This window comes from Chiloscyllium punctatum, chromosome 37 (genome assembly GCF_047496795.1).
Source record: "Chiloscyllium punctatum isolate Juve2018m chromosome 37, sChiPun1.3, whole genome shotgun sequence".
NCBI lineage: Eukaryota > Metazoa > Chordata > Chondrichthyes > Orectolobiformes > Hemiscylliidae > Chiloscyllium > Chiloscyllium punctatum.
Genome location: NC_092775.1, coordinates 33,586,987 through 33,613,072, shown reverse-complemented (window position 1 = coordinate 33,613,072; position 26,086 = coordinate 33,586,987). Strand labels below are relative to the sequence as shown.

Here is a 26,086-nt window from a genome sequence, read left to right as displayed (position 1 = left end):
ATCTGCACCCTCTCAATCAAAAACTTTCATAATGATAAACATCTCTATTAGGTCATCCCTCAGCCTTTTCTCTTTCTTTGATTTGTTGCCCATTCGCTATTGCCCTTGAACTGAATGGCTTGATAGGCCACTTCAGAGGATAGTTATGTGTCAAACACATTGGTATGGATCTGGGGTCACATGTAGGCCAGATGGGGTAAAGAAGTTTAATGTCCTTTAGTAAAGAATACCTCTATCATAGAGTCATACAGCATGGACACAGACCCTTCGGTCCAACCAGTCCATGCTGAACATAATCCTAAACTAAACTCGTCCCATCTGCCTACTCCTGCCCTATATCCCTCCGACCATTTCCTATTCATGTACTTATCTAAATGTCTTTTAAACATTGTAACTGCGCCCACATCCACCACTTCTTCAGGAAAGTATTCCACATGCAAAATCACCCTCTGTGTAAAACAATTGCCCCTCATGTCTTTTTTAAATTTCTCTCCCCTCACCTTAAAAATATGCCCAATAGTCTTGAAATCCCCCATTTTAGGGAAAAGGCACCCTACCATTAACCCTATCTGTACCCCTGATGATTTTATAAACCTCTTTTAGGTCAACTACCTATGCTCTAGTGAAAAAGGTCCCAGCCTATCCAGCCTTTCTTTATAACTCAAACCTTCCATACCCACCAACATTCTGGTTAAATCTCTCCTGAACCCTCTCTAGCTTAATAATATCATTCCTATAACTGGGTGACCAGAAATGGACTCAGTGCTCCAGAAGCAGCCTCATCAATGTCTGTACAAACTCAACATGACATCCCAACTGTTGTACTCAAAAGGACTGAGTAATAAAGATAAGCATGCTAAATGCCCTTTTTACCATCCTGCTACCTGTGATGCAAATTTCAAATAATTATGCACCTGAACCCCATCCTTGCTCAATTTATTGCAAGCTAATTATAAATAAAGACATGTTTGCCAACCCATTTATTTTCTGAATAAATGGGGAAGAACATAAAAACAATTATCTACTTTAGAATAAAATCATACCCGGAGCTGTATTTTCCAAAACATTAACAGGTTTTACTTCTGTGAATTCAGGAGGATTGTCATTAATATCAATCACTAAAATTTTATATAGCATGTGTTCATCCAGGTAGTGCAGAGTGTCTTTCTCCAGAGCCTCGACTTGAAACTGAATATGGAAAGTAATTGATAGAATTAATTATTATTTAAAAGTTAGAACTGTACAATTTAAAACAATAAGGTATTGATCATATCTATGGCTTAGGTTTCAAAAAAAAAACAAAAAATTGATGCTAAAGTCAGAAATCAGCAAAGTTCTCGACCATATATTTAATGTTTGATTTTGTTGTCATGAAATTATTTTAAAATACACTGTTAATGCAGGCAGTACATCTATTCTCCTGCTTTAATTCTCAGACATTTTATTCACAAAATGCCAGCCTTAGTTCTGTATTGACATCCTTATTATTGAATCAGATATGCTGTGGATTCAAATTCCACTTCAAGCCAAAAGCACATCATCTAGGCCAGTAATAAAGGACTATTGGAATATACTGTATTGTTACTAATGTTGCCTTTTGGATGAGGTGTTTAATAAGGCTAGCTGAATTCTCAAATGGGTTTAAAGGATCTCATACTAGGAGGTCTGTAGTCCAATGGACAGAGACATTGAGCCAGAACTCTGATTTCATGTTCCATTCCAGGACTTGATGGCAAAGAAAGTTGCATTCTTAATGTGGCCAAACAGATTAAGTATCTGATTGTAACTTCTTCTGATGTATGCCAATGGCAGTTCACAAGAGTGGGAGTGATTGCTGGCCAGCTATATAATGGAAAATAAAAATAGAGCCTCTAGCATCACTATTCATATTTCTGCTCTACAACTGAAAGTCACATTGTCACATCAACTTGGACACCTTGGGAAAGCTAGCTGTTTCAGTTGGCTAGACACCTGGTGTGGAGTAGATTGGTACTAACACTATGAGGTTTCCTAATCCAGGTGGATTCAGGGTCAACCTTGACCTACCTGTGGTAGAGGTCTTGGTGCTGTGGTCTGACCTGCCTTCAGGCAGGGTACAGGAGAAAAACAAAAGTCTCTCACTGTAGAATGATTTATCCCAGAACAAACACAACCTCAATCACATTATCTAGCTGTTATTACATTGCTGTTTGACAGATATGGATGTGCAAAAATCAAATTGACTGCTGTATTTCCTACATTATAGCAGCGACTACAACTGTAAAGTAATTATTTGGTTGGGAAGCATTCTGGGACATCCTAAAATTGCAAAAGCACTGTGTAAGTGTGTACAATGTCAATTCTTCTTACTGAGAAATCTATAAATGGTTAGATTTCTTACATAACCCTTACAGATTTCTTACTCCTGCACATTTTATGTTGGCCAATTCAGAATAAACACAAGTAAGATAAAGCATCCAATATGCACACATCGAGCCACTCAGTAATACTGTTGCTAAAGAAACTCAAATGTCAATTGTTTGTACCATCAATTCCTTTGTTTTTTCACGATCAACTTTGTGATGGATGTATATTTGTCCACTTTCACTATCAATTGAGAACAAGCCTCTCTCAGGTTCAAGATCCACTCCCTGGCCCTTCATTGTAAACAACACTGTATGGTTTTGTGACCGGTCATTGGAAACCTGCAACGGGAAATAAGCCACAGTTGTTACTAATTATCACTTTCTATACTGAACTTGAGCATTGCTACATAATGCCAAAGCTTTTTGTCTTTACTGATGTAATTCTGTAAACTTCAGACATTTAATAACCTTATGGATTGAAATAATCAGTAATAACTTTTTCTGGAATAAATTGTTGCTTCAGATGAAAGGGACAAGGAAAAGCTATTATAAAGGAATTGAAAGCCATTAACCATCTCTGGGAAAAGGGAGTTGAAGCAACATAAACAAACTGTTTTAACATTGCTTGATAATTAGCTGCCTTATGACAAATGGACAATTATGATTGCCTGCAGAAGAATTTAAAAGTTTAATTGCAGGCCAGAGTTTGTTTTGAACAGACAGCTAATACCGATTGTAACAAGGAACAGAGAAGCTTGGCTGCGAGCAGCGGCTTTTACTTCTGATAAGAAAGCAAGCTACAGACTTGGTGACTTCAGAAGTGTCTGAAATAATGCCACACCACAAACTCACTAAGCCAGAAAATCCTATAAGAATTCAATCTCAGGATTCTTCAGCAGCAGAAGTCTGGAGAACCACAGTGCACAAGGATTGAACCCTGGACATTTCCAGAGACAGTCACTATCAGTTTGAATCGTAGTTCAACTCCACCATTAATCAGGTAAGCTTAGTTGGGTTGTGAGACTTAACTTGCTTACTTGAGGGGTCTTATTTTGGTTGCTACATGCAATTAAGCTGAAATAACTATTTAAATATATGATTGTGAAATATCTTAATAAAGTATAAAAATATTTTTCATGAATTTCTGACAGTTACTCTACATGAAATGTTAACTCTGTTCTTGTTGCTACAGATACTGCTGGATCTACTGAGTGTCTGTGGCATTTTCAGGTTTTATTTAAGTCATATTAGCTGGGGGGTTTTCTGGCATCATTCTCACAGTCAGACAGACGGTATTGCATATAGTTATTGAAATGCTTCCAAAGAAAATCTGCCATTGTTAATCAAGTTTTAAAACGTCATTTTCATGATTTGGCTTCTCTTAGGCACTTCCAATCACATAAAAGATACACCAGAATTTCAGAATAATGAAAAATTCCAAGCTCTGCATTGACTACTAATTGCCCATTTAACAACATTAACAGGCCTAAGGATTGGTGAGTAGCCAATGGGAAGACCACATGCTAGATTTTATAAGCCTCTCAGTTATCAAACCCACCAGCAGGTGGTGGTAAAATCCAGCCCAGACTTGTAATTAATAGACACAATTATATTGACTTTGAATTCTCTAGCAGGTGTGGGGAATTATGATCTGTATTTCACCTGTATATGATTTTGGGATCAATGGAATTTACCCATGTTTTTATAAAAGACAGAAACAGACAAGTCTGCCTTATTGATCTGCCTCATTGTTTATGTTCTGCACAGAGCTAGGGTCGAACTAGCTAAGGACACAGAGGATCTTTAAATGTTCAAGAACTAATGCAACATAACCAGACACCAGAGTAGTGCCAGATATAAATTGAGCAATTTGGATACACTACGAAATGAAGTCAGGCATCAGTTATAATAGTAAGTTTATTCATTACCTTCAAGAAAGTAATCAGGATTAAATAAAGTTAAATAACCAATATCATGCTAATTAACTTGTCAGACATTGATTGAATCAATGCTTAGATAGAAGGCTAAAAAAATTCAAACATCGATCCCACTCATAAAACTGAACACACAGAGACAAAGTACATAATTTAGAGTGATAAGTAATGTTGAAAGTATTCCAACTGACAGTTCTTTTCATTATCTATATTGCAGCTGTAAAGACAAGGATTTTGATTTTCCTCATATTCATACTTGCCTTTATTGCCTTTTTAGGGAAAGGTCCCACATCTTCTTCTACAAGTTTGAAAGTTGCAGAAATCCATCTTCTCTTTTCACGATGCAACACTACTGGCCGTTCTGCTCCTACTTTGCTCAGATCCTAAAATTCAATTTCAATTTTGCATTTTAATATCTAACACTAACATTGATCACCATGCCATATAGCTCAATAGATTTGGTAGGTTCCATTTTGAAGAGTTAATTTTACTTCAGACCTAACCAGTTGGAAACCCTCCTTAGAGGGAAAAAAAAATCAATATACTTGAATGGTAAATTGTACTCATGGTAATTTTTTAATGGTAAATTTTTGCCACTCATGTTCTGCACAATTAATATTCAATCTTACAATTTCTTTGTAACTGAAGGACACCCTTGAAAACATCTGCATGCAGAAGTTAAATTAGTAACTTCATCAATAATGTTATATTGTAAAATTACTAGATTTACAGGGCAAGTGGAGATAAGGCATTCTGGATAAACCATGTACTGAAGGTTTCAGCATACAGTTTCTTGAGCCAGTTTCATGGCACACAGTTAAGAGCCCATGAGATCCAGGACAATTTGGTAAATTGGAATCAAAATTGGCTAAGAGGCTGGAGGCAAAGTATGATACTCAAAGGATGTTTTTGCAACTGGAAGATATGTACAGTGGCAAACCATTGGGCTTGATTCTGGGTCCCTTGCTGTTTGTTTTGTATGTTAAAAATCTAGATTTGATTGTAGGAGGTATGTTCATTAAGTTCACAGTTGACATGAAAGTTACAGAACATAGAACATAGAACAGTACACCACAGAACAGGCCCTTCAGCCCACGATGTTGTGCCAACCACTGATCCTCATGTATACACCCTCAAATTTCTGTGACCATATGCATGTCCAGCAGTCTCTTAAATGTCCCCAATGACCCTGCCTCCACAACTGCTGCTGGCAACGCATTCCATGCTCTCTCAACTCTCTGTGTAAAGAACCTGCCTCTGACATCCCCTCTATACTTTCCTCCAACCAGCTTAAAACTATGACTCCTCGTGTTAGTCATTTCTGCCCTGGGAAATAGTCTCTGGCTATTGACTCTATCTATGCCTCTCATTATCTTGCATACCTCAATTAGGTTCCCTCTTCTCCTCCTTTTCTCCAATGAAAAAAGTCCGAGCTCAGTCAACCTCTCCTCATAAGATAAGCCCTCCAGTCCAGGCAGCATCCTGGTAAACCTCCTCCAAAGCACCCACATCTTTCTTATAATTGGGTGACCAGAACTGGACTCAGTATTTCAAGTGTGGTCTAAGCAAAGTTTTATAGAGCTGCAACAAGATCTCATGACTCTTAAACTCAATACCCCTGTTAATGAAAGCCAAAACACCATGTGCTTTCTTAACAACCCTGTCCAATTGGGTGGCCATTTTAAGGCATCTATGTACCAGCACACCAAGATCCCTCTGTTCCTCCACACTGCCAAGAATCCTATCCTTAATCCTGTACTCAGCTTTCAAATTTGACCTTCCAACATGCATCACCTCTCATTTATCCAGGTTGAACTCCATCTGCCACCTCTCAGCCCATCTCTGCATCCTGTCAATGTCCCACTGCAGCCAACAACAGCCCTTTATACTGTCAATGACACCTCCAACCTTTGGGTCATCTGCAAACTTGCTGATCCATCCTTCAATCCCCTCATCCAAGTCATCAATAAAAATTACAAACAATAGAGGCCCAAGGACAGAGCCCTGTGGAACACCACTCACCACAGACTTCCAGGCAGAATATTTTCTTTCCACTACCACTCACTGTCTTCTGTTGACCAGCCAATTCTGTATCCAGACAGCTATGTTCCCTTGAATCCCATTCCTCCTGACCTTCTGAATGAGCCTACCATGGGGAACCTTATCAAATGCCTTGCTGAAGTCCAGATACACCACATCCATAGCTCTACCCTCATCAACATTTCTAGTCACATCCTCAAAGAACTCGATAAGGTTTATGAGGCATGACCTGCCCATCACAAAGCTGTGTTGACTGCATTTCATCAAGCCATGCTCTTCCAGATGGTCATAAATCCTATCCCTCAGAATCCTTTATAACACCTTGCAGATGACAGACGTGAAACTTACTGGTCTGTAATTGCTGGGGATTTCTCTATTTCCTTTCTTGAAGAGAGGAATTACATTTGCCTCTCTCCAGTCCTACCAGTTTTATGGTAGGAAAAGCCTCAGGCTATAGGATGATATAGATGGACCGGTCAGATGGACTGAAATGCAATTCAATCCTAAAAAATGTGAGGTAGTGCATTTGGATGCACTAACAAGGCAAGTGAGTACATGTTGATTGGTAAAACCCTTGGAAGTGCAGAGGATGAAAGGAACACCTGCGTACATGTCTACAGAACCTTGAAGACACAAGACTAATGGATAAGTTGATTAAATAGGCATTTGGGATACCTACCCTTTATTAGTTAAAACATTGAGCACATGAGCAAGCAGATTATGATGGAGATGTATATAATGTTAGTAAGGCCACAGCTGGCATACTATGAGCAGTTCTGGTCACTGCTCTGTATGAAAGATATGACTGTACTAGAGACGGTGCAAAGAAGATTCACCAACATGCTGCCTAGGCTGGAGTGATTTAGCGATGAAGAGAGACTAAATAGACTGGAGTTGTTTTCTTTCGAGCACAAAAGACTGAGGGTCACCTTATTGAGGAATACAAAGTTAAAAGGGCCATAGATGGGAAAAAGCTGTCTCCTTATTAGAGAGTTCAATAACCAAGGATCAAAGTTTTAAGTTAGCGGCAGGAGGTTTAAAGAGATTTAGGGGGAATAAAACTGTCTGGAATTCACTACCTAAAACAGTTGTAGAGGCAGAAACTCTCAAAACATTTAGATGAGCACTTGCCATAGCACACAATGCTGCAGACCAAGTGCTGGAAAATGGGATTAGAATAGACAGATGCTTAATGGACGACACATACAAAATAGGCCAAAGGGCTTCCTTCTGTGTTATAAGAACTATGATCCCATGATGCTACTGAAAAAGGGCATCATTTATGATATAATTGTGGATGGCATCATAGACAGTGTAGCTAATATCAGACAATTACAAAGGGATATTGATAGGTTAAGTGAATGGACAAAACTATAACAGATGGATTTAAATGCAAGCAAATGTGAGGTTATCCTTTTTGGACTGAAAAAGCATAGATCAGGGTATTTTCTAGATTAGATTCCCTACAGTATGGAAACAGGCCCTTCAGCCCAACAAGTCCACACCGACCCTCCGAAGAGTAACCCACCCAGACCCATTTCCCTCTGACTAATGCACCTAACACTATGGGCAATTTAGCATGGCCAATTCACTTGACCTGCACAGCTTTGGATTGTGGAAGAAAACGGGAGCACTCAGAGGAAACCCACACAGATACAGTGAGAATGTGCAAATTCCACACAGTCACCCAAGGCTGGAATCGAACCCAGGTCCCTGGCTCTGTGAGGCAGCAGTGCCAACCACTGAGCCACCATGCCACCCCAGAGCTACCATGCCGCACCAGTATGAAGATGGTATGAAGTTAAATGCAGTGCATATCCAAAGAGACTTGGAGGTTCAGGCACATGAGTCTTTAAAATGCCGTGGACTGTGCAAAAAATAATAATCAAGAAAGCTAATGATAAACTATCCTAATACTTAGAGTACTTGAATACAAGGATGGCAATTTTGTACAGCAGGTATACAAAAGCTTGATTAGACCTCACTGTGAGCAGATCTAGGCACCACATCTTAGGAAGGATATCTTGGAGGAGTACAACATGGTTTACAAGAATGATACCTGGACTTCAGGAGTTATGTTACGAGTAGTGATTAAACAAAAAAAAAGACCCATTTTAATCTAGAATTTTGAAGATTAAGGAGGGATGTGACCAAAGTCTTCAATGTAATAACAAGAAAAGATAGGATAGATAAAGAAACCATATCCACTGGTTGGAGGTTCGAAAACTAGGGGGTATAAATTAATTAGAAGACAGTGAGGTCTGCAGATGCTGGAGATCTGAGTTGAGTGTGTGTTGCTGGAAAAGCACAGCAGGTCAGGCAGCATCCAAGGAGCAGGAAAATCGATGTTTCGGGCTGGAGCCCGATGAAGGACTCTGGCCTGAAACATCAAAGTTCGTGCTCCTCGGATGCTGCCTGACCAGCTGTGCTTTTCCAGCAACACACTCTCAACACGGCATAACTTAATTGTTTAATACACAAAGGGAGTTAGAGGTTTGGAACTCTCTTCAACAAATGGCCATTGCCTCTAGATCAATTGATAGTATTAAACCCGAGGTAGATAATTTTTGTTAAGCAAAGGTATTCATGGATATAGACCAAAAGTAGGTATATGGAGTTAGGCGCAGATCAGCCATGATCTTATTGAATGGTGTTACAGGTTCAAGAGGTTGAATGGCCTTTTCCTATTCCCATATTCTTATATATGAAAGTTGGCAGGTCTGCAATTCCAAATTTAACTTTGTTGAGTCTCTCTAGCTGTATCACCCATCGGACTGATCTGCCCCTCTTCACTGCACAGTCCACTCAGTTCCAAATAGAAATAGCAATTGAGGTCCAGGGAGTTGGCAGAGGATACTGCTTTACAGAGAAGTGCATTATTCAGCTGGCAGAAAGATTCTTTCAAAATGTCCACATTATCACTGCTGATTGGACAGGAAGAAAGCTGACCCTATTTTGTGACTGTTACCACCCATGAACACCAACTGAAACAAATAAAATTAACCAAAAAGGATAAAATTTCTTGCTTCTCTTGCCATCATGCCCAGGAAACCACACCTCAAACTGGAAATTTTAAGATAGCAACAAGAAGAATTGAAATAAAAATAATGGTCCAGATATAAAAATAATGGTCATTATTCCAGGGTAGATACATGCTCATAGAATCCCTACAGTGTGGAAACAGGCCATTTGGCCCAACAAGTCCACACCGACTCTCTGAAGAGTAACCCACCCAGACCCATTCCCCTGCCCTATTAATCTACATTTCCCCTGACTAATGCACCTAATCTACACACTTCTGAACACTATGGGCAATTTACCATAGCCAATTCACCTAACCTGCACATCTTTGAACTGTGGATGATAGCAGATTTGTTTTATTCATTCACAGGATGAGGGAGTCGCTGGCTTTTATTGCCCCAAGGGCAGGTAAGAGTCAACCACATTGCTGTGAGTCTTGAGTTATATGTAGGCCAGATCAGATAAGGACAGCAGTTTCCTACCCTAAAGGGGATTAGTGAATCAGATGGATCTTCCAAAAATCAATTCCTTATCATCCTTGACTCTTAATTCTAGATATTTATTGAATTCAAATTCCACTATCTGCCAGGGCAGGATTCAAACCCAGGACATTACCTGGGTCAAGGGCCCAGTGATAATAGTACAAGACCATTGTCTCCCCCGCTATTAGGCTGTCAGGGATTAACAACTAATAAACTAAGTCTAATATGAAAAGATGCAATATTTTGAAGCTGTCACAACGCATTGGATAGTGCATTGGAAATCAAGACTCACCTGTTCCTGGATTCTTCTCAAAAGTTAAAAATTATTTAAATTATCTGATTTTACCTGTTTAAGGTAAGTTAGGTTGAAAGGCTAATCCTTTTTGTTTTTCATCAACAAATATTGCAATCAAGCTGTTTTAACCAATGGCAAGGAAAAAACTAATAACTCTAAACTTTTAAAACTCTTATGCACATATAACCAAACACAAAGAGACAAGGGAATAAAAGACAAAGTGCACAATTCCAGCAATTCAGACCTAAAATGTCGATGAGTTATTTTCTTTAAGTTCCTTTCAATTCCTTTTAATTCTTTGAGTACACAAGATCGTGAGCATGCCAATTCGCAATCTTTCTTTCACTATTTGAAACCTTATCATTTCAGTGTCACTGAAGATGGTTTGCCTCCTTTTCCTTTTAACAAGGGAATTCATGGAGAAAGCACTTCATAGAAAAATGGTGAGTAAGAACTGCCACCAAGAGATTTTCTCTTACTTCTCCACATGAGATCAAGAGAGAAAAGTAGGGATTTTCGCTGTGTATCTTTCAGTAGGCATTTGCCCAGGAACCAAATCAGCAATTCCTGTAATACTGAGCCCTTCTGCGCCCACAACATTGGTCAATTGAGAAACTAATGAACAGATAGCATGGGCGGCACGGTGGCACAGTGGTTAGCACTGCTGCCTCACAGCGCCAGAGACCCGGGTTCGATTCCCGCCTCAGGCGACTCTCTGTGTGGAGTTTGCACATTCTCCCCGTGTCTGCGTGGGTTTCCTCCGGGTGCTCCGGTTTCCTCCCACAGTCCAAAGATGTGCAGGTCAGGTGAATTGGCCATGCTAAATTGCCTCTAGTGTTAGGTAAGGGGTAGATGTAGGGGTATGGGTGGGTTGCGCTTCGGCGGGGCGGTGTGGACTTGTTGGGCCGAAGGGCCTGTTTCCACACTGTAAGTAATCTAATCTAAAGATACTCAATATGCAAAACACACACACACACACAGCGCTGTAGGTACAAGTCACAATGAGTTTCAGTAACTTGTTTTTAAAACAGTTTCTTTGGCTTAAAGCAATACCATTTCCATTTTCTTTAGACCACAGAACAAAAAAAAGTGGTCATTACTAAGCATAGAAGAAGATAAATAAAGGAAAGGTACAATGGTCATTTTCTAATAATTTTCTAATTGTGCTGATTTTACAAGGTTTAATGAGACATTGTTTCAGTGTTTCTTAACTCTTCAAGTTCAGGTAAAGGATATATAAAATTCACAATATCTTCATGTCAGTACAATAGAGAAACAAAATATCGCAAAATAAAAACTCAACAGGGTTTCAAAGTGAGAATTTGCTCCAATGTTTTCTATGGTCTTTGAGCGCAATAGTTAATATTCATTGTGTAATTCCCAGTGCAGCAATAAACAAACAAAATGAATTTTTCAGGTCCTAAAAATAAAATTGTCTGGGTAAAGAAGAAGGATGATTTTCAGACAGTGCATTGCTTGTAGGAAGCTGTGTTTGATGGCTGTATATGTCATGTACAAAATTCGGAACTTTATAATCAAACATTTTAAAATTGAAGCATTGAGCATATTTGGATTTGTGCTCCCTACAAACCAAATTCAAAAGTGCAAAGTAAGAAAATTGGTCTCATTTAACATGCTCTTTGTTTCCTTCATTTTCAGCATTTTGAAACATAGTTCTGTTTTAAAAATCTACAGTTATTAGAAGGTATCAGTGAAGCAAAAGAGAGAACTTATATGGAAATGTTAATCATTCTTAACTATGTGAGATCTAATTCCAAAAATTGTAATAAAAGACATGGGATTTAATTTGATGAACATGTTGTGTTATACGTGCTGCCTTGGTCCTGTGCTTGTACTTTCCAACCACGCATCACAAGGAACACAAGCAAAAGGTAATGTTGGGGTATTATAAAACTGAATACATTTTTCTTGTGTAAAGCGTATTTCACCTTAACATTGTGGTACTAACTTTTCAAAGAATATTTTGAGTATTAGTGATGCTAAAATGTGAAGCCTACATGACGCAACATGTTTCTACAAATATGATATATCAAATCATATGTTAATAGCACAAAGTATTTACATACAAACAGTGCTTCAAATTCATCAAATCAATTTTAACAATACATCTGTAAAGATGCATCAAGCACCATTAAAAGTGAATGATGAGTAAATTAAATTAGTACTTACTGCTGAGAAGGAAAGCACCAAGGCATATATTGCCAGGTTCATGTTTCATGAAGCACTGCAACAAAGTGAAAGACTGGATTTCGTTTTCAAATCACAAACAAGTGACGTATGTTCCAATCTGTTTATACATAAAGAAAGTAGGATGGTGAGGCTTGAAATTCTTGTTATCAATAAGGGATTACTTATGATCAATTTGGTTTTTTTTAAACTTTATTCAATATTATAATAATAAGAAATGGATGGTGCAAATGGAAAAACATGCTCCAGGCACATTGCGCTTAACAGCATGACATCATTTACATTTCATACTTATCCCCAAAGATAATTAAAGCTAAAGCTTTTATCAAGTTACCTAGAATTTGAATTTTCCCTGGAGCATTGGAGGCTGAGGGGTCACCTTATAGAGGTTCATAAAATCATGAGGGCATGGATAAGGTAAATGGACGAAGTCTTTTCCCTGGGGTGGGAGAGTCCAGAACTGGACAGTATAGGTTGAGGGTGAGAGGGGAAAGATATAAAAGAGACCTAAGGGGCAACTTTTTCCTCACAGAGGGTGGTACGTGCATAGAATGAGCTGCCAGAGGAAGTGGAGGCTGGTACAAATGCAACATTTAAAAGGCATCTGAACGGGTATATGAATAGGAAGGGGTTGGAGGGATAGAGTCAGGTGCTGGCAGGTGGGACTAGATTGGGTTGGGATATCTGGTCAGCATGGATGAGTTGGACCGAAGGGCCTGTTTCTGTGCTGTACATCTCTATGACTATATTTGATTTCTAACTATAGGCTAAGGGGCCAGAACCATTCTGCCCTGCTGCCAGGTGAGGCCCTGATGTGGCTAATTAATCACCACTTAAATATTTCATTCTGTCCAGACTACAATTATGTCGTCTCTAGGCAGGGCAAGAAAGAGTCGGTTTACTCAACTGGTTAACTAGTGCAGGCAGCCAGCCAGTTTAGAGGGAGGAGGATTACTTGGAATGCAGAGACAGGTTTCCTTATCATTATTTGTACAAAACCAAAAGATGGAACCAGGCTCAGGATGGAGCCACCGTCTCCTTTCAATTCAGATTCTATATCCCCCTATCCATTACCCTGAAATCAGAAAGGTTTGAGGCAACGGCCTAGTAATATTATCACTGGACTGTTAATCCAGAGACTCAAGTCATGTTCTAAGGACCTGAGTTAAAATCCTGCTATGACAGATGGTAGAATCTGAATTCAGTTAAAATAATCTGCAAGTAATAGTCGAAAGCTGACCATGAATCCACTGCTGATTGTCAGAAAACACCTTCTGGCTCACTAATGTCATTTAAGGAAGGAAACTGTCATCATTACCTGGTCTGGCCTACATGTGATTCCAGGGCCACAGCAATGTGGTTCACTCTTACCTGCCCTCTGGGAAATTTAGAACATAGAACAGAACATTACAGCGCAGTTCAAGAAGGCAGCTCCACCACCTTCTCAAGGGCAACTGGGGACAGGAATAAATGCTGACCAGCCAATGACATCCACATCCCGCAAATGAATAAATAAATAAAATATGATTTGCTAAACAACGCAACTCATCCTGAAAAATAAATTTTATCTGTGCTATTCCATTTGTTTTCATTAATTTTAATGAAACATCTCAATTTTTTTTTCCTCAAAGTTATTTCAGAAAATTTTAATTTCTACCTCTGGCTCAACCTTCAATTTGCTCTGTCTGCTGCTTCTTTTCTGCAATCCTGTTTGGGGAAATCTGTTAAAATCCTTTAATGTAGCTTGCACAGCTTGATGGCCTTCTAGCAGTTGCATGCTGGGAATGGCATAAAAATAAAATTACGTGAAAGAGGAGTATGTAAACAACATAATCTTTCAATTGAAGCTAATATTGCAGGTTATAATAATTATAGCAGGTTACAACACAGTTCTTTCACACATAATCCATGCTTATATGCAAATCAGTAGAAAAGGGTGTGGTGTTATCTGTTTGGCAACAGGTCAATATCAATGCCTGCTTACCTGAAGTCTTTAAGCAATTCATCTCCACAGGTATGAGTTATAAAAATAGATTGGAAAGATTGGAGCTTTTTTCACTGGAGCTTGAAGGTTTTGGGGTGGTCTGATTGAGGTTTATAAAATCATGACAGGCATAGATAAGGTGAATGACAAGGATGTGTAAGAGGGGGTTTCAAAACTAGAGGGCTTTTTTTTAAGGTGAGAGGAGAAAGATTTAAAAAGGACAAGAGGGGCAACCTTTTTGTAAAAGAATGAACTACCAGAGAAAGTGTGGGTACAGTTACAGTTACAACATTTAAAAGACATTTGGATCAGTACATGAATAGGAAAGGTTTGTAGGGATATGGGGCAGGCAAAGACAGGTGGGACTAGTTTATTTTGGGAACATTGTAGGCATGCACCACCTGATCCAAAGAGTCTGTTCAGTGCTGTGTGACTCTATAACTCTGAATATGCTTGAACCATTGAATTACCAAATTAAATTCTAATTGTGAAGGCCCATGGTCACAAGTTAAGGCCTTTCAGTGGTCAATTATCAACCTTTCAAAGACATCATCCCATGTGGGCTGTAATTATGTCAGCTGCAGGTGAAACAAAAAAAAAACCCAGCATCCCTGAACCATCACTAGTCTGGGCTTTCAGTAGGAGTACCCCTATCTCTCTGTCAGGAGACCTGACTTCAAACTCCACCAGCTCCCTCTCTGAACAGGCCCATTAGAAAATATCTGATTGGTAACCAATGCAAGCAGGCTGTCAGCTGGTGATGGGGTTTCCTTGATACGTACAAATTTGTGCAAAGCTGAGACACCTAGGGTAGGCCATTGGCCTGACCATACTTCCAAATCCTCTGCCTCACTCTCCTGACAATCACCAGAAAAGCTGTAATATCATTAGCAGCTGCACCAGCATTAACAGCTATGCTCCCCCACTTCAGATCACTTCGTCTATTGTGCCTGCCACACAGTGTGTTTTAATTCTTGTATCCAGCAAAAGGACTGAGTTGACTCAATAATAAACAATAATATTTATTTGTTTGACATAATTAATACTATAACAACAAAATACACTATCAACTAGCAATTTACACTACAAGTCCAGGTTGTGCTTTAACCTAACTCTGGATGATCATACATTACTGCACTAGGTCTTGGCCTTCATCCATGTGGTGATGGTCATCTGGTCTTCTCCTGACGGTTGGGCTCAAAAGGTGTGGTGCTGGAAAAACACAGTAAGTCAGGCAGCATCCAAGGAGTAGGAGAGTCAACATTTCAGGCATAAGCCCTTCATCCTGATGAATAGATCAGAGTTAAAAAGTATGGTCTGGAAAATCACAGCATGGTAGCGTGCACCAGTGGATTCAAAGAGTCTGTTCAGTGCTGTGTGACTCTATAACACTGAATAAGCTAGAACCTGTTGAATTACCTAATAGGAAGAAGACATTGTGCCCAAAATGTTGAATCTCCTGCTCCTTGGATGCTGCCTGACTTGCTGTGCTTTTCCAGCACCACAATTTTTGACTCTGATCTCCAGCATCTGCATCCTCACTTTCTTCTTCTCCCGATGATCTCATGGGTGTCTTCACTTCACAATGGTTGGTCTCAGGTTACCACCCTGAGTGTGCTGTTGTGGCAATTTGTATACCTGAAAGTCGGCACCCTTCTGGGAGGGTCTTCATCCATTCACCAATGGATCAATCAAGCTCAATCACCCGGATTGATCAGCCCCAACCAAGCGTGGGCATGTTGATGGCAGGGTTGTCCTTAGGCCTCCATTCCTGGAGGTGTTGGGCCCATGTAGCCTCCTCCAAACAAGAGTGTCTGGTAAACAACTCCAGTTTCTGATTGGCCTGGGGATGGCATTCCGGTTGATTCTATTCAATCCCAAATTCGGGTGTGTATAGTATTGACTGCAGCTGCTGGGTCAAGTACATACTGTCTGTCTGTAGCTGCAGCTGTCTGGATTCTGCAGCATGTTTATTGGCCACTTTGGTCATAGTCACTTGGTCAAAGTTTGTCTCAGTTTCCCAGCATGCCTCATTTATTGTCCATTCTTTGTAAATCCATCATTTTGAACAGCCTGTCTGACTACAAATCAGCTTTCCAAGAGATATCAGATGACAATCGGGCAAAAGGGGATCAGAGGAGCCCAACATCAAACTCCCCAACCCCCTTCAAGGACAGAATCTTGGCTGTCACTGAAGAAAACCAGGGCCACACCTGTAAGGATATTGAGATATCCATAACCTGTCAATCAAATAGGTATCACTGTTCATTCCAGTTCTACTCTCACAGTCATCCTACTGTCATTCTCATTCATTCTACACCACTTCTAAACTCATGTCATAGTGCCTTAAACTTAATCTTGCATGTTTAAGTGGGATGCCCATTATCTCTGCAGAGAAACAACCTGCTCCATGAGAAGCCACCTCCTGAAACTCTGAAGACATGAGTATAGAGGCCTCAGGGGAAACATTGATAACTTTGTTTCCTGCTCCCAACACCAGCTCAGATACTGACTCCCCACAGGAATGTCGGCTGGGAATAGGTGGTGAGCACCTCATTGCCACGTGCTGGCTAAAGATGGAATGCTCCAAGCAACTGGCACTCAGAGGACTGCAGGAGACCGAGCATTTTATCAGCTCCAGACAGGAGAGAACCCAGTGTTGTCAGCAATCACAAACTTCATCCACAAAGGAACACGAGAGGCAGATAGCAATGGGAGAGACAACAGGCTTTGTTCAGAGATTGCGGGAGTGCAGCTACACTATACAGACCTCTCTGCTCAAGTATACAAACTGTCCAGCTACCTCCAGAGACAGGTTGGCATGGAGAGCCAGGCTCAGCATCCTCAGGGTCTGCCTCGAGAGCCATACACACTGGCACTTTATCTCCCTAGCCAATGGGCTACAGGCATGGTGACAGGGGAATGGAGACCTGCAGGTGCCCCAGATCCTCACAAGGAGACAGGGCAATGCCAGCAGGCACCCAGACAGATGAGGAACTACAGTCTGGCCCCTCAGAAGTCTCTTCTCAGGACACTCCGGAGGTAGACAGGCCCTCCACCTCTCCCCTGCCTGCACCCTCCAAACCTCAGAAGTTCAGGCCATGGAGGGTCAACTTGCTGACAAAGATCAGCCAAAAAAATTTGCCAGGTCCAACCGGCTCCACTGCTGAGCAGGATCTCTGCAGCCCAACAATGAAACCAGGAACTGTTGTGAGACACTGTGGAAGGTAGAGAAAGAAAAATACCTACTGACGGCACTTTGGTGGTGTAGGTGATATCCACAGTATATGAAGTATTACGTTTGTATAAATTTGATTGTTTTGGACTATGTTTGTTCAGCTCCCAGTGTAGCTCCAGCTGTAACTGTGCCAGCGTGATACCTAAATCTATAACCATATAGGATGTAACATGGATCAATGGGCTTGAGATGTGATCATGCATGTCTCTTGAAACCTGGTGTTCCTAACCCTCATCCATGTGTATAATTATCATCCATGTTTTACTGTATCACCCACCTTACAAAACAGCTCCTCCCCTTCACAATTGTTAATCACCTTTGCCTGAGCCTGCAGCCTCCAGTCTCCTGAATAGGTTTCTAAGTCCCCTTCCCACAGGAAACATCCCCTTGGTCCTGCTCACCAACAAAACCCTTTAGTTTGTGTGAATGGACTGACTGTAGCCCACCTCCCATGAGCGACATAACTGGACAGCCCTGGACAAGAAGTTCCCAGATCTCTGACTGATGATAGTACATATCCTCAAACTCATTGACCTTACCACTGGACCGACACTGACTGTGAGCCACTTCCTGGACTGCAGAAGCAATGACCCTCCTGAACAAGAATACCTGAACAGGATGCCTGCCATGGGCAATCCAAGCAAGTGGTATGAGAGGTTGCCCTGACATCCTGTGCTAGAACCCCTGACTGATGCATGTGTGAGATCGACATAGTACAGTGCCATACAGTAAGATGCCCATCTCCTTGACTGAGGACTGCTGACCAGCTAGACAAGCTGTCTAGGTGTGTGTCTGCACTGGCATGCATTGCACAGAATAGCGTGGCAAGATAAGACGTGGTTGCTGAGAGTTTGCAGTTAAGCTCTAAATGAGCAAGTGCAAAGAAAACAAGCAAGTAGCACTGAGATGCAGCCTGGTCCATTTTGAGCTGGGCCCCTGTCACCGCAAGCAAAGACCTCTTGCAGGAACCATTCAATTCTGTTTGCCAGTGTGTGCTGAAATACAGGTCTGTGTATCCTAGGTATTATGAAAGTGGTCCTAAGAGGTGCCATGAGGATTGTAAGGTGTTAGCAAGTGTCAGATACCAATGACAATAGACAATGAGTGCATGCGACGGAATCCTATAGATCTTATCCTAGGATGTTGTTTGGTGCTGAGCAACATGGAGACTGTTTGCAGTCACCCAATACTCACTGTGACCTCTCTGTTAAAAAATTTCAACATCGAGCATGCTTGCCAAGCTTGGTAAGTTAGGAAGGTAGATGCTAATCAGGCAATTTTGGGCATTAATATGACATTTAACAAGCTACAATCTCCATTAACTGGCAACTTGCTGCAGCCCAGTGGAAAATTCACCTCGCCGCTCAGCAAATGCATGAAAGATGCAGTAAGTTGCTACTGACATCAAAATAGGCCTTATCAAGTTTCTCACGTGATTCTGTCACAATTCTTACCATAATGCACATTGTTCAGACCCTATAACATAGAGCAACAGTATAAACAATAGCGTGTTTTTCTAAAAGCTGTGCAAGTGCACAGAGAGACCCAGCAATATATGTGCCTAAGTTATTAATGGTGGCAGGATGGGTAGAGAGCACTGTTAATAATGTATACAGTTTTCTGGGCATGACTAATAAGTGCATAAAGTACAAGAGCAGGGGGTTTATGTTGCCTTATAAAGGACACTGATTAGACCTCAGTTGGAATATTGTTGACTGTTCTGGGTCGCATACTTTTAGAAAGATGTCACTGAACTGAAGAAAATGTAGAAAAAGTTTATGAAAATGTTTGCAGAGGAGAGAAACTTCAGTTAGGAGGATAGTTTGGACAGTTGAGACAGTTTCCCTTGGAGCGGAGAAGGCTTTTGGAAAGTTTCATAGTTTTGAAAATCATTGGGAGTCTGTAGCATTGACAGGGAGAAACTATTCTCCCTCATAAAAGGATCAAGAACCAGAGGGGGTGGCACGGTGGCACAGTGGTTAGCACTGCTGCCTCACAGCGCCAGAGACCCGGGTTCAATTCCAATTCAGGCGACTCTCTGTATGGAGTTTGCACATTCTCCCCGTGTCTGCGTGGGTTTCCTCCGGGTGCTCCGGTTTCCTCCCACAGTCCAAAGATGTGCAGGTTAGGTGAATTGACCATGCTAAATTGTCCATAGTGTTAGGTGAAGGGGTAAATGTAGGAGTAGGGTCTGGGTGGTATACGCTTCGGTAGGTCGGTGTGGACTTGTTGGGCTGAAGGGCCTGTTTCCACACTGTAAGTAATCTAATCTAAAAACCAGAGGGGACACTTTTAATGGGTTTCACAAAAGAAGCAAGTATGAGTTGAGAAAACGTTTTCACACATCAAGTGGTTCAAGTTTGGATTGCACAGCCTGAAAGTGCGATGGTGGAATGTTCAGTAGAAGCATTCAAGGAACATTAGATAATGACTTAAATAGAGACAATTTGCCTGGTTATAAGGAAAAGACATGGGTTTGACATGAATTCAAAAATCTCAGATAGCAAGTGCAGACATGATGCTCTAATTGGGCTCCTTTTCCATTTAAACAATTTTGCAATTTGTTCTTGCTGTGTTCTCCCTTACTCAACACATTGTACAATCATTCTAGAACTACAGTGAATGTGTCACTCTACCATCCACCTCTAAGTCTCTAACTTCACAAATTCAAGCTGTCTGAATGTTGGACAGTTCTCCCAGAATGTGTTTGTTTTGAATTTGAAAAATGGCAAATTTTTGTCTTGAGAGCTCTTGACCTTGATTATGTCATTTTCTGCTGTAGGATTCTTTATCTTGCAGATGTCCTTCACAGTAGTCATCATTCTTTGTCAATGCTGAGTGTTTTGCTGCAATTTCTGCTTTTATTTCAGATTTCCAACAGTAATTTGATGTTCTTGTTGGTCCATTATCTTATATGGAGGACCTTTAATGTCCATCATGAAAGACAGTTGCGTTGCTGAAACGAATATTTTCTATCATATAGGATTTTAGATTTCTGTATCAGGCAATCTGTTTCTAATTGTGGAGGTAGTCTCGTTTTAATGGTATCTTGGAGTTAAGCCAGGCAAATTCTTCCTTCATAAACATAAAAACAGAGAGTAAGAGCAAGAGTACAATGTTTAACTCTTCAAGCCTGCTCCACTATTCGATACAGTCATGGGATCCTCTATCTCTACTGAAAGGACATTGTGAAACTTGAAAGAGTTTAGAAAAGCTTTACAAAGATGTTGCCAGACTTGGAAGATTTGAACTATAGGGAGAGGTTGAATAGGCTGGGGCTGCTTTCTCTGGACAATGGAAGTTGAGGGATGACCTTATAGAGGTTTATAAAATCATGAGGGACATGATATGGTAAATAAACAAGGTCATTTCCAATGGGTTAGGCGAGTCCAGAACTAGAAGGCATAGGTTTAGGGTGAGAGGGGAAAGATATAAAAGGGTCCAAAGGGGCAACTTCTTCACGCAGAAAATGGTGAGTGTATGGAATGAGCTGTTAGAGAAAGTGGTGGAGGCTGGTACAATCACAACATTTAAAAGTCATCTGGATGGGTGTATGAATAGGAAGGGTTTAGAGGGATATGGCCAAGTGCTGGCAAATGGGATTAGGTTAATTTGGGATGTTTGGTTCGCATGGACTGAAGGGTCTGCTTCCATGCTTTACATCTCTATGATTCAATGACTCTATGACCTCGTTTCCATTCTCTCCATGCCCCTTGATACCTCTGTCAATAAATCTTTCTTTTTATTTCTTAAAAATATTCAGAGATTTGGCCACAACTGCCTTATGTCCTAGAGACAAGGTCATCACCTGTGAGCTTCTGATTCACAATCAGTTATTTCCTGATGTTTAAATGGTTCAGATCACTGCCACATCCCTGATTCTGGACACTGGACTTATTTAGGGAATGTGAAACGAAGAGGCAGGAGACAGCTGTTTCAGGGCAAAATAATCTGTGTTTATTTAAATACAAAAGGTAAGTATAAAACATGAAAAATAGGTAAATGCAATAAAAAGGGAAATTGACATAATTAAGTACACAGAGAACAGTAATATTATTAAATGCACTATTAACTAGATTAGTACTATGAGAACCCTAACTTACTGAAACACAGAAAACAGTGGTTTTAATTATAGAGTCTTTAATCAGAATTGCTATTCCTGGGTCCCAATGCATTGTCACTACCCGTCTTCCCCTCTCTGCTAACTTTGGGGTCTCTGTTGGAGAAATTTGCCCAATAGGTTAGAGATCACAAAACACAGCTCGAAGTAAAATTGACAAACAGTTTATTGCAAGCGATATCGCTGGACGAGAAATTGACTAGGCTGACACAGAACTGACATTCTGCACAGGTAGATCATATTTCTTCCAGAGCTGAGGATGAGACCAGTTTTATAGTAATGCTGCACAATTACACTGATTAAGAAATGGGAAACTGCAATGTTTGTGGAAATTGAGTAATTTAGTTACAAGGGTGCTAATTGGAAAACAGCTTAATCGGCTGAATGTCCTGTTCCTTCACACAATGCAATATCCTCACAGTATCAAGGTCATCTCCACAGGTAGGTGCTAAAGTCTCTTCTAAAGTGGTGAGGTGCTTCCATTGTCTTGTTCCTGGAGCATGTCCTTTGCTGGTGCGCTGTCTTGTCTTGCTCTTTGTGCGGCTTTGGTATTGCTGGGTTGTGAAACTGCCCTTAGGACTTTGACATATCTGTGGAGCTCTGTCATGTCTATGGGAGCTGACAGTGTATTCCCTTGTCTGCATGCTGTCTGATCCAGCTCGGGAATTCTGGATGTTCTGGTACAGTTTGTCCAATTTTGCTTTTGTGGGCCTATCATGGGTTAGCAAATCTTTTCCCATAATTCCCCCTTTTTTGGTTTTGCTTAGGGGAAGGATGAGAAGGGGGCAATATAGCCAGAGCCAGTGGGATTTTCAGGTGGGGGGGGGTGTCTCCATATTCGACAGGTAGCTCTCAGTGTCCAAATCTGGCCCAACAGAGGCTATCCCAGGAGCAGGGATGTTCTCCTAGTGGATCTGTGCTAGGTGAGTGGTGAGGCGGGGGCAGAGGGTAACAGGATTGCACATAGGCATGAGCAGCACAGTCAGATGGCCATGGCTAGCACTATAAGGCCGGCAATGATAGCAATGAGGGCTATCAGTCCCTGCAATAGGGCTGTGCCCCATGACCCCAGCCAGGAGGCTGCCCAGTCCCATAAGTCCTAACCAGTGATCTGATCATGCAGGACAGAAGCTGCCTGCCGGATATATTGGGCCAGGTTTTCACTGGGGTCAGGAATGTAAGTGCAGCAGTCAGCAGCAATGAGGGCGCATATGCCCCCTTTCACAGCGAGCAGGTAGTCCAGGGCCATCCTGTTCTGCAGAGCCACAGTTCGGATGGCATTCAGCTGGGCGAGTGCATCTGCTGTGGAGTTTGCCACCTCCTCTAGTGTGGCTGCGAGTTTGTGGGCAGCCTGTAACCGTAGGGTTGCAGAGTGGGGTGACATCAGGTAGAGAGCTGCTTCAATGGTAGCGAGGGCTCATCTGCTGTGGGTCATGGGCTTTGGGAAGGGAGGGGACTGGGAGTGATACATGAATAGTACGGTGTACCCGACATAACACCTCCCAGCCCAGAATACCTGCAATGAGGGGTAGGCTTTGCAGCCACAGATAAAATAGGTGTCGTTGTAGGTCTAGAGATGACGGGTCTGGGTCCCTGTCCAGATGGTGAGAAAGGTGTTGTTCTGGCTGGTCCTGGTGAGGACCTGTAGGTTTAAAATGCTGCCTTCTGCAGCGGATCGACATGCTGCAGGTGTTAGGAGCAGGGAGTAAGTGCACCAGCTCCAACCAGCCTCCCATCCAGATGGCTATGTGCTTTTTAAACAGATGGATCCCTCAGGTGGCCCATGTGTGTCAGTGTCCGCAATGGTCAGGGCTGGGGACTCATGCGAAAGGTTGTAGGCCGGGTAAAACCACCCTTTGAATTTGCCCAGGCGGTTACCCACCGATCTCCAGTGGGCTGGGCTGTTGTCCCTGTAGTTGGGCGTGGCCGGTGTGGTAACTTCAGGGGACCTGTCTGGGTCTAGCCACCACTCCGCCATGTCAGAGATGTTTAAGGGGACTGAGACTAAGGGAATGCCCCCATGAGAGTGGATAGAGACCCAGTGCAGAACCAGCAGTGGGTCTGATTAAATCGCTGGGCATACCCTGGGCCATTTTGAGGAAGGTGTTGGCCGGTAAGTCACGGCGGGTTATGAAATGTGCTGCCCCTTGTCCCTGTTTACCAGCAAGCCACATTGTGTTGGTCAGACAGATCAGGCTGAGGGTGCTATTGGTGATGGCTGTCACGAGCAGTTGGATCCATCCTCGATGGTTGAAGTGGTGTCTTCGTCTGTGTGCTCCTTGTTCATAGGTTGTGGAGCCCTCTTGTAGTGAGTGACATGTGTCCATTCGGGCCGTCCTTCCAGTTTCACAGCAGTCTAGGTCATCATTAGGATCAGGTACGGGCCTTTCCACCTAGGGGAGAAAGAATCTTTTTCTAGTGATTTGATCATGACATAATCCCTGGGTCAGAACGGATGAATGGGCACTTCTTGGGGTGCGGGCAACGCGGCCCTGACCTGGTCGTGTGTAGTACTAATGCTCCTGCTAAAGGCCTGGATATACTCTAGTAGGGCCTCTTGTGTCAGAAGAAGGGCGGTGTCTGTGGTGAGTTTCGGGGGTCTGGTCGCAGTGGGCATAGGCCACCCCATAAGTATTTCAAAAGGGTTGACCCCAGTCGTGTGGTGTGCCTGCGCATGCATAGTATAAAGAGCAAGTGGCAAGGTGTCTGGCCAGGTCAGTCCTGTTTCCTGGGTGATCTTGGTCAGTGTGGTCTTCAGGGTGCCTTTCATCTGCTCTACCATGCCTGACGACTGGGGTTGGTAGATATGTGGTGTCACCATGGTATCCCTAGAGCCTCGAAATGCCAGTCAATGCTACCGGAAACCCCACATCTGGGGATGACATCCTTTAGGAGACATTCAGCCACCATATGTGCATCATCCTTCCTCATGAGAAATGCCTCTACCCATTTGGAGAACATGTCTATGATAACCAGGATGTACTTGTAACCCTGTTTTTGGGGCATGTGTGTGAAGTCATTCTGTAAGTGGCTAAAAGGCCCCTCAGGAACTGGCAGGTGGTCATATTTGGCAACAGGCTTTCCTGCTTTGTTCTGCAGGCAGATGAGGCACTGTGATAGTAGCAGCAAATCCGGTGCATACCAAGACTGATTCATAGCTTGCATCATGCCTCTCTTGCTAGTGTGGTCAATGCCATGGGCTGCGAGGGCCAGTGTGTTTAGCTGGGCTCTTGGGCAAATGATGCGGCCATCAGGGTGCACCAGCAGGTTGAGGGAAGGAGATTGTGTGGCCACGATGTGGGCCCAACTGTCCTTTTCCTGCTGTGGAGCAGCTTCTTGGGCAGTTCACACTTTCTGTATGGGGTCAGGGAATACTGGGGCCTTCGCTATTCTATGGGCCTACAGGACCTAGGTGGTGGGGTGCATTGCAGCTTTCCAAGCTGCTGTGTCAGCTGAGACATTCCTGAGGGTGACCGGATCAGTGGCAGAGGTGTGGGCTGCACATTTGATAATTGCTAGGACCGAGAGTAACAGGACTGCTTCCAGGAGATTAGAAATCAGCACAGCATGTTGTAGTGGCCTCCCTGCTGACGTGATGAAGCCTCTCTGTGCCGAAATCATGGACGACTCCAAAGGCATATCTGGAGTCTGTATAAATGTTTGTTGTGAGTCCTTTAGCAATGATACAAGCCCTAGTGAGCGCAAACAGCTCCTCAGCCTGTGCAGATGTGCCATCTGGCAGTGCAGTTGCCTCTAGGACTGTGAAAGGGGAGCAGATGGCATACCTTGCCAGTGTGCAGTGGTCTGAGGGCCTGAAGGATGAGTCATTTGTATGGAGTATGAGGTCAGGGCTGTCTAGAGGTGTTTCAGAGAGGTCAGGGCATGGGGTGACAACCTGCTGAACAAGGTCTAAACAGTCGTGGTTGTCCGCAGTGGCGTTCTGAGTGAGTGGGAGCAGAGTGGCGGGGTTCGGTGCAGGGGCATGTTGTAGGGACAGGATGGCTTTGGACAATAAAGCGGCCTCACAGCCGGTTCTCCGGGTGGCAGTGAAATGTTGAGTTGCTGCTGAATTTAGCAGCAAGGAGACCAAATGGGGAACCAAAACAGTGCATGGATGATCCAGCACAGTGGGGGTGGCCTTTTCTTCTGTTACTGCGGCTGCTGCCACAGTTCTCAAACACACCGGCGTTCCCCTTACAGCAGGCAGTAAGTGTACAGGGTAAAAGGCAACGGTGCGCTGGAGATCCCCATGGAGCTGTGTTAGGATGCCGGGTGCAAACCCCTTGGATTCATTAACATATAGGTAGAAGGGCTGAGTGTAGTCTGGGACCCCCAGGGCAGGAACAGACAAGAGTCACTGTTTTAATTCAGTGAATGACAATTCCATCTGTGGTGTCCAGGTTACTTTTGCGGGCTTCT

General features: G+C 42.4%; 1 protein-coding gene across 1 annotated transcript in view; it reads right to left on the bottom strand.

Annotated features, from left to right (window-relative positions):
* The window catches only part of LOC140462774 (cadherin-like protein 26), a 96,682-nt gene extending 73,631 nt beyond the window's left edge, over nt 1–23,051 (bottom strand). Inside the window, exons 1-5 of the mRNA XM_072556043.1 lie at nt 22,772–23,051; nt 17,559–17,695; nt 4,540–4,662; nt 2,526–2,684; nt 1,044–1,188 (exon numbers count right to left, since the gene is read on the bottom strand). Of these exons, the coding sequence (XP_072412144.1) occupies nt 1,044–1,188; nt 2,526–2,684; nt 4,540–4,662; nt 17,559–17,695; nt 22,772–23,051 (844 nt within the window). The remainder of the gene's footprint in view (nt 1–1,043; nt 1,189–2,525; nt 2,685–4,539; nt 4,663–17,558; nt 17,696–22,771) is intronic.
* Nucleotides 23,052–26,086: the final 3,035 nt, after the last annotated feature.